The sequence below is a fragment of the Emydura macquarii genome, unplaced genomic scaffold (assembly GCF_026122565.2).
Source record: "Emydura macquarii macquarii isolate MOO-44397 ecotype Brisbane River unplaced genomic scaffold, CSIRO-AGI_Emac_v2 contig_1146, whole genome shotgun sequence".
Classification (NCBI taxonomy): Eukaryota; Metazoa; Chordata; order Testudines; family Chelidae; genus Emydura; species Emydura macquarii.
In genome coordinates, this window is record NW_027131283.1 from 6,158,458 (window position 1) to 6,172,337 (window position 13,880).

General features: G+C 43.4%; 1 protein-coding gene across 2 annotated transcripts in view; it reads left to right on the plus strand.

Moving 5' to 3' along the window:
- Positions 1–13,880, plus strand: part of AFG1L (AFG1 like ATPase) — a 123,303-nt gene that overhangs the window by 45,175 nt on the left and 64,248 nt on the right. Inside the window, exon 6 of one of the 2 annotated variants that reach the window (XM_067546563.1) lies at positions 11,382–11,481. The exons of the other annotated variant lie outside the window; for it this stretch is intronic. Coding sequence (XP_067402664.1) covers positions 11,382–11,481 — 100 coding nt within the window. The remainder of the gene's footprint in view (positions 1–11,381; positions 11,482–13,880) is intronic. 2 annotated transcript variants of the gene reach the window in all.

Sequence of the window (13,880 nt, forward strand, 5' to 3'; positions counted from 1 at the left end):
CAGATGAAGCATGCTCCCGATTCTAGGGCACACCAGGAACTGCTCAAGAGGTGGCCTCCACTTGGGGGCTGGAGGCGAAGGAGCAAAAGGGGCGTCAGATAACCTTTAATATGCTACTGAGGGGCTCCACAGTGTGGTAGCCTTCCTGGCCTACAGAGGGGCGCTCAACATAGTGAGGGTCTCTTGGCAAAACCCCTCCTCCGTAGCCCAATGCCTAAATGAGCCAAGAAAAGTATTACACCCAGCCACGGGGTTCACCACCCCGCCCCGGGTCCCTGGTGGTGGTTGCCACCAACCACAGGGATAGGCAGGGCAGCTGGGCTCTACTCCAAAGAACAAGGGCAACTGCAAGCCAGACTTATTTGGAGAAGACTTTATTCAATAGCACTACCAGCAAGTGGAAGGTGAGCCGCTTTGCCGAGGCCCTGCCCGGCAGCAGACGCTGAACCTGTATGCCATTGCAGAAGAGGGTACCACGGGAGCTAGAGCAGCGCTCCTGGCACTCTCAGTTGTTGCTGATTCAGTGGGCGGAGCGATACCCCCCGCCATTGGCATGCCCAGAGGCTAGTGGCTACAATCCCGGGCTATCCTGAAAGGATCCAGCAGCCCATCTGGGACCCTTCCTTGGACGGATCAGCCTTCTTTTCGGTTCAGATAGAGGCAAAGCTGCATGGTCTCAGGGGACTCCTAGACCATGCTCTGTTCCCTGTGCCGCTATGCGACACAGACCTTCAGGTATCAGGCAGGTCTCCAGGGACAGCAGCGGCGGAGGTGCCAGCCATGGCCGTCTCGCGACCTACGAGCAATGGAACAGAGTCAGGGGGTCTAGGAGACACCATCCGCCCTGACTGGCTCCTTAGGCCCCCAGTAAGGGTCCTCTCAGCAATAGGGCAATCGGAAAAGGCCCCTTCTGCTGGTGAATGCAAGGGCAGCGCCGTAGCCTATACCCTCCTTCAGGCTTGGGTGAGCCAGAAGGCCTTTGAACCACTGGGTCCTTGAGATAGTTCGGTGAGCTAGGGCCCCCAGTCGTCTCCTCCCCCCAGGCCCTCGATGCCTTCCCCTTTCTCCCTCTCAGTGGCAATTCCACATCCAAGAGGTTGAGGCCGCCTCAGCCAGGAACAGCGGGAGAGGTCCCACAGGCGATGGCAGAAGAGGTCCTACTCGAGGTACTTCCTCGTCCCGCCAAAAAAAAAAAAAGGGGGGGGTATTTGAGGCAGACCTATGTCGTCTCACAAATACTGAACAAGGGGCTCAAGTCTCGCATGGTCCCCCCAGCTCTAGTAGTGGAAACAGGAGCCCTGGATGTCAGGGACGCACATCCTCAAAGGTTCCTTCACTTCATAGGGGTTGACTCCCTCTAATGCTTTACAGCTTACCCCGCAGTCTGTTACTTGGCCTGGCAGTGGTAGCTGCGTGTTTGGGGGTGCATGATTCACCCAGACAGGCCCAGGTCCCAAACCCAAAGCAGTGTGAGCCGGTGAGGCGACTCTTGCGGCTGGCGGGTCCTGCGGGTAAACACACAAAGGTCCCGTTAACTCAGGTGCAGCCTACGGAAGGCATCGGTGTGACCGGTTGCTTCCTGGACCAGACCTTTTTGCCCCAGCCATGCTGTGGAACAGAGTCCATCGGGATGGGCCACATGCACAAATGCCCTACGACAACAGCCAAATGTTGCCGACAGCTAATAGGTCACAGGGTGGCCTGCACCTATGGGTTGAGGATAGTTAGCCTGATGCTTAGGCTGCTTCAGACATGGCCCCGGGATACAGTCCGAGCAGGCAGCTCCTGCACCGGGAGGCTACGATTCCATCCCCCGGCCCCGCACCCCCCCCCCTCAAAAAAAAAAAAAAAAAAAAAAACCAGCAGCAAGCCCTAGACTCCTGAGACTGGTAAACGACTCCTCAGGATGTGGGAAGGGGCGTTCCGTTCATGGAACACGCTCCTTCAGTTACCCTGATAGTGGCTGCCTCAAGCAGAGGGTAAAGTGCCGTATCAGTGCTCACAAGGTGTCTGGCCAAAGGAGGAGAGGTGTCAGCACACCAATGTGAATACCCGTGAAACGCTCGCAGCGCTTGCGGAATGTCCCTTCGCTTTATCGCGGGCAGGGAGGTACAGGTGCTGAGAGACAGTATAGCAACCATGTACTACATCGACAGGTGGTGGGAACCCATTCGTCAGCCTTATGAAGGAAACCTATTGGTCCTTAGGACCTGGCGGTGATCACCTCCTCGGGGGTGAGGAACGGCGAGGCGGACCACGTCAAGGGGTCGCTCTTCCTCACCACGAGGGGTTGCGGCACCCACTAAGGACCTCTACAACCATCTGGAGGGGGGTTTTCCTCAAAGGGAATCCATCTGTATCAGACTGCAGCACGAGGTGTCTGCAGTGCTGCTCTGTCCATGGTCAAGGGGCGCTCGCCAACGCCATTCATCTGTATCAGTCAGAGACCTTCATATTCACTTTCCTGCCTTTCCCCTGCTGCATACAGTCCAGCTCAAAACGAGGAGGCGCTAAATAGATGCTATCTCGATTGTTCTGGCTTGCCCACGCCAGCACGGGTTCAGCATGATGCTGGATTTCTCAATCGCCTGCCTCGGGAGCCGCCGAGTCAGTGCGATCCCAGCTCCAAGGATCATGGTCACCTTTGGTGCCCAGACCTGGACCCTCGACACCTCAGGGAGTGATAGATTAGTGGCTGAGAGGCAATGAGCAAGCCGCTCAGAACAAGCCCAGTGAGTTCCAATGTGTAGCAGGAAGCCCTCTACACAGGTCATCTACCGGGTTAAGTGAAAGTGGCTGTTGCCTGCCGGGAGCAGTCCTGATATACTCTGCCCAGCCTTTCGATGGTATAGGTGATCCAGGAAATACTTGCCGCAGCTAAAGCTCCAGGGACTGACTGTGGCCTCCTTGAAAGCCCACCTAGCAGCCATATCAGCCTTCCATCAGTTGCTGGAAGGGGGATTGCAGTCCTCCCGTCAGATGGCGGTTCGGTTCCTGAAAGGGGTGGGAGGCTCTATCCATAGGCCCGCGACCCAGTGCCTCCCTGGGATCTCGACCTGGTCCTTCCTGGCCCACGGCTCCCCTCCCGCCCAAAACCCATGGCGTCATGCCCTCTACTCTGGCCTTCTGGGAAGATGGCTTTCCTGAGGGTATTTACCTCGGCAAGGAAAGTCTCCAGGATCAGAGCTCTGACCTCAGAGCCCTCCCCCATACTGTATTCTATAAGATAGGTTCAGTTGAGACCGCACCGGGCCTTCCGGCCCAAAGTGGTTGCCCAGTTTCATTGGACCAATCACATATCCTCCCCAGGTTTCCCCGAATCACACAGTTCGGAGGAGAGGAGAAGGCAGCACTCACTAAAACATGAGTGGGGCCCTGGCTTCTACATCAGATGTACAAGGCTGTTTCAGAGAGCGAAGCAGCTCTTCCTCACAGCATCCGACCGGATGAAAGGTTCACCGATCTCCACCTGGCGCAATTTCCTTGTGAATAAATTTCCTGCATCGTGTTCGGCCACGTGCAGGTGAAGGTGCCGCTTCCGGACGCCACAGCTCATTCAACAGAGCTCAAGCTCCATCTACAGCCTTCCTAGCGGAAGTGCTAGGGCAGGGCATCAGCAAAGCAGCTGCCAGGCTGGCGGTGCATACATTCACGTCCCACCACGCCTCTGTCCAAGGTGCAGGAAGGAGTGGGCTTCAGCAGAGCTGGGCTGCAGGCAGCTGACCGCTAACTCCAGCCCACCTCCAAGGTACTGCTTGTTAGTCACCTATAGTGGAATGGACATGAACAAGCACTCAAAGAAGAAAACAAAGTTACTTACCAGTACCTGAAGTTCTTCGAGATGTGTTGTTCATGTCCATTCCACAGCCCACCTCCCGTCCCCGCTGCCGGAGTTGGTGGAAAGAAGGGACTGAGAGGGCATAGGGCCGGCAGCGCCTCATATACCGCGGCATATGTGCGGGACTCCAGGGGACGCCGGAGCCGGCCCTACGGGATCTTCTAAGGGGAAAAAAGTTCCGGTAGCCGTGCACGGAGACATGCACACACCTATAGTGGAATGGACATGAGCAACACATCTCGAAGAACATCAGTTACTGGTAAGTAACCTTATTTTTCCATCAATTTACACTCAGTTCACATTTGGAAGGCTTTTTTGCGGCCATGAGTGCTATAAAGTTAATTTTTTTAAAAATTAAATCTTCTGTTCTAGAGCATAATTTTGCAGCAATGATGGATTCTTTAGTAAACTGTATCAGTGCAGAATGGACAAGGCCATTGCTGTGATGCAGTGTCATTCATGGGAATGATTATAATAATAAAAAAAAATCCTATTTAAGAAGATGTCTTGCATATCTTTTGATAGTTTAAAAAGATATCAAGATTGGTCTCTTATTAGAGTTGAATTTGTTTTTGTACTAGTGACTGAGGACGAGATGCACATTATTGAATTATGCAAATTTATGAATAAGTGAACAACTGCAATAAAGGATACTATATCACAGAATATCCTTTGTTTGATATTTTGTCAAATATTAAGTTTTAATTATGTTACTTAGTATACTAGTAAGTATTCTGTTGTTGAATTTTTACAAATAACTAGATGTTGTTATGATATATCTTTGAGACATGGGCTCAGACTGCTGTTTTGTTTTGTTTTGTTTTTTTGTGTCAAAACTTGTTTTTGCAAATTAATGAACTAATGAACTAACGAGATGGCATGCTTTTGTGTAGTTGTCGTGTTTTTTAAAAAAAATTACTCAAGTATAATAATAAGGTAACGTGGGTAGGATACTGTTTCGCTAAATGGATTGAACTTTCTTAGAAGACTCTCAAATAATGGCTTTGTTTCCTACACACTAGTATAAAATCCGTCAGCTTCTGCAAGCCTAAGATATTCAGCCTTTGGTTTTGAATTTTGTTTTGCTTCTAACTTTGGTTGCTTATTTGTGAATGGAGGAGGCAACACTGGAATACTTAAAGACAATAAGGTGAATTCAAGAAAAAGTTTCAGTTTCAGTTGTGAGTTGCCTGGCTTTTGTAAAGTTTTAAGCAAGGTACATCATGGTGTCACCATCTTTTTTTGTGTGTGTAGGTATTGTAAATACAAAGATTTGGGGGGCGGGGGGAGAAGTGGAGGAATGCGTGTGCCACCATTGACACAAAAGTGTCAAAAATACTTGGCAGCTGATTAGTCTGCTTGTACAAATACAAGTAAACTCTGTAACAGACATTTAAAATTTTAGTTTAGTGAAAATGTGCCATTTTCCCTCACTTGTAAAAGACTGGTTATGCTGTGAAGTTATTTCACAGGCAGAAGAGAGGCTGCAAGTCATGTTACCAGATGGGAGAAGAGTTCATTTCTTAGTCATTATGCTTTATTCCCAGTCTCCTCCTTCCAACTAGAAAACACTACCAGTGCATATCTACACTCCTTGTCAGGCGCAAGGACGCCACCACAGCATTAAGCTTCCTCACAATTTGCCGTAATTTTTTTACTGCCTGATGGCTTTCTTTTCCCTGTATTCCTTTTCTAATAGAAACCACTGGTATTAGGCTTGCTCATGTTTTTCCAGGGAATTTAAAAATTCACCTTGAATTTTGATACTGGGGATTTTAACTCTTGCCTTTGAATGAAGTACTATTTCTGATTCTTAACCTGATTGTTTGCTGGTAATTTTATATTTACTTCATCCAATGAGTATGAATAGTATAGCAAAATAGAGCTCTGCAGAAACTGATACGTAAAGCAGCTATGTGAAATGTTGTATTTATACTACTAACCAATGTGAAGTTTTTAAATAAACATGTTCATGCGTGAGATGTAAATTTTAAACACTTGATAAAGGAGCCTCTTTGCTAATTCCAGTATTGGATATGTTGGTGTAAATAACTCTTTTTCCTGCATGGGTACCCACTGCTTGGGTATTCCAGTACTGAGGAGTTTTCTGCTTTTGTTACATACTTCAAAGATAGGCTCAAATCCTTCTGGGATTTTTTTCAAGCCGATTGCCTCTTCCACCCTGTTGTCAAGTTTGAGTACAATAATCATTTTATTGAATAAAATAACACTTTCCCTTTTCTATTTCCAAGGTGTGGTTGGGAGGGAAATACAACAACTTTACTTAAAACACGTTAGTATTCCCAGGGCACTGAACACTTATGTCAATTTTAGACATGTATTTATTAATGTATTCATATTCTGAATTCAGGGATTTCAAAACTATCAAACAGTAGAATGCTGATCATCTGTAGCAAGTCATACAATATGTAAGCTATGCGCTACTGTGTAGGTTCTAATTACTGACAGTGAGTCCCAATTTTCAGAAATTTGCTAAGGCCTCTCATTCTGAATATGTCATCTTCCTGCCTAAATAGTCACAAAGTGATGTAATGTCTGGAAGAGCTGTTCAGATCGGGGGAACAATCTCTTAAAGAAAGCTAATTTTGGTAATATAGACACCCATGTAATCCTTCATTTCCCTAGTTGCTTTCCCCAGCAGAGATGCTAATCAGCAGTCTTCACATAAGACTTGATTTACTTGAATTTAAGCAAACACTGGATTTACAAATGCAACTGGAAGAAAAACAAAAGAGGCAGAACAAATATTACTGTAACATGCAGACAAAATTGCTGTCCACAATGACGGCTGAAAAATCCTTTTACTTGAGAACAGACAATGACAGTGGGAGCAAGTCATTACTCCTACAGCAGAACCATGATCATGCATTGTGGAAATGGACAGAAATACCAGAGATGTTGTCAAAATTTACTTGAAATATTAGAGATTTCCTTTAGATACCTGTTCATATAGGAGAAAAAGTGAATCATTCTTTGTGGTATAGAGGAGATTCTGTGACATTGACAGCAGAAAACAATGAAAATGCCCACATTTTAGAGATTACCAAATGCAGAATTGTAAGAGACATCAGCATTGCTGAAGTTGCTGAGTCCCATTTAACTCCTGTCTGAAGCCTTATCTTAATCACTCTGGAGTAAATCATGTTGGAGGCTGTCGGAGTGAGGGTGAGAAAAAGCCAGACAAATACAGAATTAAAATAACTTATTGAACTAAGTAACTTAGAAAAGTATTTCAGATATTGACTTATTCTACATATTATTTCTAAATGTTCTTACTGAAAGAATTCAAGTATCTTAAAGAGGAGATGTAATAGATATCATGTTGCAAGTATTGTATGGGTGCCACTATACTAATGACTGTGTTAAGCCTCTGAGTATGCCTATTATGAACTAGTTGTTTATGAAAGCTCCATCAGTTTGAATATGAGCTGCTTGTGCACAGATTAATAAATAGTATTTTTCTTCCCAATCTTTTGTCATTAGTGCTTATTATAAATGTTAAGTAGCCCATCTTTTTTGCATCCACATAAATCGTATACTCTTTTAATAGTTGGCCTTAGATGTAAATTACCTGAGATTCATGCCATTTGTAATTATAATGTTGGTGTTTTTCAATATCCTAACGGGTGGTCAATAAAATCTGGATTTTTATTTTATTTTGTTGAGTGCTCAAATAACTCTATACACAAACAATTAAGCTTCTAATTTTGTAATACCTTTGGTAGGTAGCAATGGTAATGAAAATAGAATCCCTACTTTTTGGTAAGCAGAATGATCTCACAGAGATAGTATTTAAATACTATTCAGTATCACTTGGGTTTAAAAAGAACTACAGTTTAGACAGTTTTTACAAGCCAGCAAAGCTATTAAAAGACTCTAATAAAAACTAGGCTCTTATTTTTGTGCTAATACTAATTACTGATAATACATGCTTATGTTTGTCATTCATTATATGGAGCAGTACCAATCAGTGGATGACTGAGTCTCAAGCACTTACACATGTAAATTAACTATTTGATTTTTTTCTTTTTTACTTAAGTGAGTCATAATGGAAAGCAGCACTAGGTCATAAAAATCTTTTCTCTTAAATGCTAATGAAATTTCTCCATTCTCTCCATTAGCAGACTCCCCTTATTGGTAATTTGTAGCCTTCTCTTTTGTTCCTAGTTGTAATGAATGCTGGGTACAGAAAAAACCTGAGCTATGAGAACGCTTCAGTTATTGTCTTCTGCTTGCTTACACTGTAAAATTATCTTTCTCTTCCAAAGCTGTACAAGATCAAAAGAGAATAAATTGGCACCCCAGTACACAAAATGACTCTTGCTTTATTAATTATATAGCTTTCAGAAGTTAATTTATTCTGGTAAGGCAAAAACACTAAAATTCTGTAACATCAAATAATAACTCAGTAACAGGCCTTTATTCATTGCTTTCTTTTACTTCATTGTAAACATTTGCACTGGAATATACATAAATGTTATAATTCTCTGCAGTCCTCCATTATGTATTCTGCTCTTGCAAAAGTATATTCTGCCACGAGTGTGTAATTTAAAAAAAAAAAAAAAAAGACATTTTTAGTAAAATAATTTGTATCACAATTTTAAAAACCCAGTTCCTGAGATTTGTTCTGACTCAATAATAAAAAGTGCAAATTCTTTTAAAATTTGCAGTTATGTTCTTATTTCTTATCAGAAATAACATAGGCATTCAAACAATTGAAAAGAAGCTTCTGCTTGAATGTTTGTGCAGAAGCTAAATTTAACAGTGATCTTAATTTTCAAATTAAGTAATGTAAGCACCACTCTCCTTTACATGTCTTGGGTTTTGAAGACAACTTTGAAAGTTTCTGAAGTTTTAATAATTCAGAAAAGTCTTCAAGAAAACATCAGTAGCTGATATGTAAGCAGCTACACTCAACAGGTTGTGTGTTCCTCAGGCAATCCATGCGTGCCTTGATAGAAGTATAATAACTGCCCTGAGCCCACCAGAGAGTTGCTGGATGAGACATGCACTCCATGACGTGTTTCTGAGCTTGTAAAATGACTTATTGATAAGGAAGAAAAGAAAATATTTCTAAAAAAAATTCAATATTGGTCATCCCACAAGAACTAAGTGAATGGTTGCCCAAGGATGGATCATAGGGAAGGAGAAAACTGTTTCTATTTAAGCTTCCCCCTGTTGTCTCCAAACTAGCTATCAGGAGCAACGTCTAAGGCCATGTCTACAGTAACAAGCTTACAGTGGCATGGTTGTACCGATACAGCTGTGCCACTGTAAGAGTGCTTGTGTAGCTGCATTATGCTGACAGGAGAGAGCTTTCTCGTCGACATAATAAAACCAGCTCAATGAGTGGCAGTAGCTATATCGGCAGGCGAGTGTCTCCCGCCAACCTAGCACTATGCACACAAGTGCTTATGCTGGCCAAATTTATGTCGCTCGGGTGTGTTTTTTCACACTGACATTAGTGCTAGTGTAGACGTGGTCTAAGTCTTTCCTCATTTCCCCCTTTTTCGCCTTCGTTCTCCACAAATTAATGGATTAAGCCGAGGTTGCAGTGGCTTAACCTTCAAACCCCCAAGAGCAATGCTTAATTTGTAATGAAAGAGATATTAGGGCTCAAGCAATTAGGTGCTGGCGCTCAAGAAATTTTCATAATTTTCATAACTGTCGCAGCAAGCCAAGAGGTGTCGGGGTTATGAACTGCCAAGCTTAGAGTTGCTGGGGCTCAGCCCTGGCACACATTAAGTACTGCCGGAGAGTTTAAGGCCAGGTGTACATTTAAAACTTTTGCCAGTATAGTAATGTTGGTTAGGGGTGTGATTTTTTTTATATTTTTTTTTTGGTATGACGTTTTTATACCAGCAAAACCCTATTGTAGACACAGTTATACTGGCAAAGAAGTGCTTTTGCTGGCATAGTTTATTTCATTTGAGGAATGGCATAAACTATATCAGCAAAAGTACTCTTGCCAGTATAAAGTGCATCTACACTAGAAGAGTTTGCCAGTATAGCTATACTGGCAAACATTTTCTAATGTAGACTAAGGCCTGGTCTACACTAGGAATTTAAGAATCAACACCTCTGAGAGACATAGCTATACATCCCATCAACGTAGGTAGCTTCTTCATTGAAGCACTAAAGCAGCACAACTACAATGTTGCAGCTGCACGACTGCAGCATTTTATGTGTAGACTAACCCCTACCTCCCGCCTCTCAGGGAGGGGGATTACCTGTATCAACGGGAGCGTTTTAAGTGTAGACTGCACTAGGCCTAAGGCTCCAATCCTTTAACTGATAACACATGGATGGACTGTTTAGCCCGTGAAAGGCAAGGCTTCATATGGGTATAGCAGTCCGCCCATGTGTTATCTACTTCAGGATTGGAGCCCACAGATCCAGACTTACAATCCAAGTAGGCAGAGATCCCTTTGTGGGATCAGGGCCTAATTTAAGAAAAGTGTAGCAAGGGAATGTAATGAACAATACGGGGGAGAGTGCAAGAGAAACATGGATAATAGCAGTTAAAATGGTTTAGTTATTGGGTACACGAATTTTTTTTTTGATTAGCCTATTAGATTCTGTAACCCATATATTATACTGTCATATCTAACTTTTCTTCTGTTCAGAAAAGTTTACTACATTTTCCTCCAGTCTAACACACAACATTTTGTATGCTGCAAGTCTATAGTATTCAGTTTGTAGAAACCATAAAGTTAGTTAAAACTAGCTTTAGTAAATAGTTTGCCTAAGAATTTTCACTTTACTACTAGTTGTTAATTTTTTTTTTCAGTATTAATTGTAGCACCCAATTTTTTTCTTTTCTTTTTTTTTTTTTTAAGTGAATGTTTTGTCTGAAGGTTAGAAGAGGCTGACTATGCTGGAAGTGACTGCAGTGCCTTTTGATTATTCATGGACAGTAATAGAAGGCACTTAAAAAGAACAATGAAATTGCTTATTTTTGTGATGGGCCATCTGTTGAATTGTTTTGTGCAACAATCACACAATAGTATCTATGTCATATCATTCTATTTTCTACAGCAGCTGATTATGTATAGTTGGCTACTTGTCCTTATTTCTAAAGTCCCATGACCATTTAAAGTCACCTCTACCAACCTTTACCAGAAAGGTAATAGAAATGTAAAACAGCTGGTGTGTATTTTCTTTCTTTATCTTCTGTTTTTCATGTTGGTTCTAATTAATTAGGCCTCTTTTTAAATGTTTAGGTCTGTTTTCTCTGTCTCCCACCTGTAGTTTTATAATAGAAGTTAACATGGAATCATTTAGCAATTGGTAAAGAAATAATGGGGTTCTGTAATAAAGAGCAGACAAGTTTTAAAAGATTGCCATGCATTCCCTGCTTATTAATTATCTCTCTTATTTCTCCCCCTTCCCTCTCCCAGCAATAATTAGAATCCTTCTCCAGGATTTTACTAACAAGCCATTTTTCTGACTATGAAACCATTTGCAGATCTATTATGGCAGAAGTTGAAAGCAAGAAAAACAAATGTGTTGTCTTCCACAGGTCACTGACATTGCTGATGCTATGATTCTGAAACAGCTTTTTGAAAATCTCTTCCAAAACGGGGTTGTCGTTGTGGCAACATCCAATAGGCCACCCGAAGGTAAAAACAAACACGCTACCATAATGAAACTAACACATTTCTTATAAAAGTCACTTTACATTTATTCAGATTTACCAGTTATAAAATCTTTAGTTTTTAAAAATCTGTGGTACTCTTTCCATGCCAGGCAGACCAAGGGGCATGCACAAGGAGGGGCTAGCAGAGGCATGGGCCCCACCCAATAATCGTCAGGGACACAGAACTCCTCCAGCCCAGGGGACATGGGGGGAGAGCAAGTTCCTCCTAGGACTGGAGGGGAAGGGGAGGAGAAAAGAGCAAGCTCCTTCCACAGCCTGGGAGGAAAGAGCGCGCTCTTCCTGCGGTTAGAGGGGGGTGGGGAGGATAGAACAGTGAGCTCCTTCCAGCACTGGGGGGTGGGGGGAAGAAGAGCGAGCTCCTTGATGGCGAGGGGATAAGAGTGAGTTCCTGAGTGGGACAAGGAGCACAAAATGCACCCTTCCAAAAGGAGTCAAATTTAAACTCCTGCTCATGCCCCTGTAGGACCCCTCCTAGTTTTCCTTTATATATGGAAGAAAGGGTCCATCCTGGGTCCTGCCCCCTCTTCTCTCTCTCCACCCCTACTCCCAAAATATTTTTTCTCTACTTCTACAGCCTCTTTTAGTGATGTTTCTAACCCTTCCTATCTCTACAGTGGAGAGAAAAGATGACTCAGGATTGGGTGGGCTCAAGGGCATGGGCAGAGCCTGGCCAGCAGAAGGGAGAGGGAATGAGTAACTGTTTCGTCCCTCCCCAGGCTTAGGCTATGTCTACACTACGAGCTAGGGGTGCAATTCCCCTGCTTGTGTGCACATACTCACACTAGCTCTCGTTGAGCTAGTACATGTATAAAGAAGCCACGGTAGCACGGCTGAGCTGTGCCGAGTACAAACCTGCTGAAACTGGTGTGTGTACATTGGACATGGCTCTGCCACACCTCCAGTGCAGCTACCTGTGCTGCCATGGCAACACTGTTATTTATACTTGTGCTAGCTCAATGAGAGCTAGTGTGAGTATTTCAGAGGGGTAGCTGTGTTAGTCTGTATACAGCAAAACCAACGAGAGTCCTGTAGCACCTTAAAGACTAACAAATTTCTGCGGACATAAGCTTTTGTGGGCTGCAACCCACTTTGTCAGATGCATGAAGTGGAAACCACAGATAGGAGGTGTGTATATGTGTGTATATATATCCAAGGGTGAGAAACATAACAATGGGGAGGGCAAGTGCTAACAGTCAATTCAGTTAGGGTAGATGAGGCCTATTCACAACCATTGATTAGAAGGTAAGAATGTGTGAACAGTGACAACTACTTCTTGTAATGAGAGAACCATTCCAAGTCCCTATTCAGACCCAGTCTGATTGTGTCAAGTGTGAGTATGTGCACACTAGCTGAGGAATCCCATCCCTAGCTCATAGTGTACATGTAGCCTTAGTGACCATGGAATGTACACTGATTTTTTTCTAGTCAGCTGGTGGATGCAATCCACCAAGAGGCTCGGTATCCCACTGCTTAGACATCACACACATGCACTTGAGATATATTGGCATATGGAACTTTTTTAAAAAAATTACTCACAATAGTATTTAATAAATAAAGGAGGGCTTGCTATGAACATTTCATGAAGCTCGTAACTGTACAAAGCTTTAGCCAAAGAGGGCTCTATAAACTAATCTCATCATTTTTGGTAGCCAAGTTACACTTCTAAGAGATCACTGATGTAATAGTATTAATTAGCATAATATTTGGGGGTTTTTAATTTATATGAAGTGTCATGCAGGAGCCAAAGTCATTCAAATTATATTGATTTTCTTTGTTTAGAAGAGAATCACTTAAGCTTTAAAATACAGAATTTTTCTCCATTTTAATAGTTCTATTGAGGGGAAATGTTTAAATGTTATATCTTTCAACCTTCAGTTATTATTGTAGTTTTATCTTTGTTTGAGCCATTCTGATTAAGTCAAAGGCATAACTAACACAACTAAATGAAGGAGAAAAAGGCAAATTGGATGGGTGCATAGTATGGTTGGGAGCCATCTCTAAAAAGGATAGCTTCAAACACTCAAAGTTCATGGGTGCTTTAGATCCTTAGTTTGGTCTTGGGCCTACCTCTTTACTTCAAAAAGTTAGTCTCTGAAGAGTTGGCTAGATTCTGTGTGGGCCATGGCACCCACTGCAACGTCAGGCCCTCCCCCGGCTGGGAGCAGGCCCGACCCGCCTGCCCCCTCCACCGAGGCAGGACATCACATGGGCCACGGTGCCCTCTTGACCACAGCGCATGGGCATCAGGGGGGCATTCATAGCACTGTGGTACCACAGGTTAGGGCAGCCATCCTACCCTCCTCTGCTGTGTACACAGAATGTATTCCAGTATCTAAAGATGTGTGTCTGAAATGAAATCCT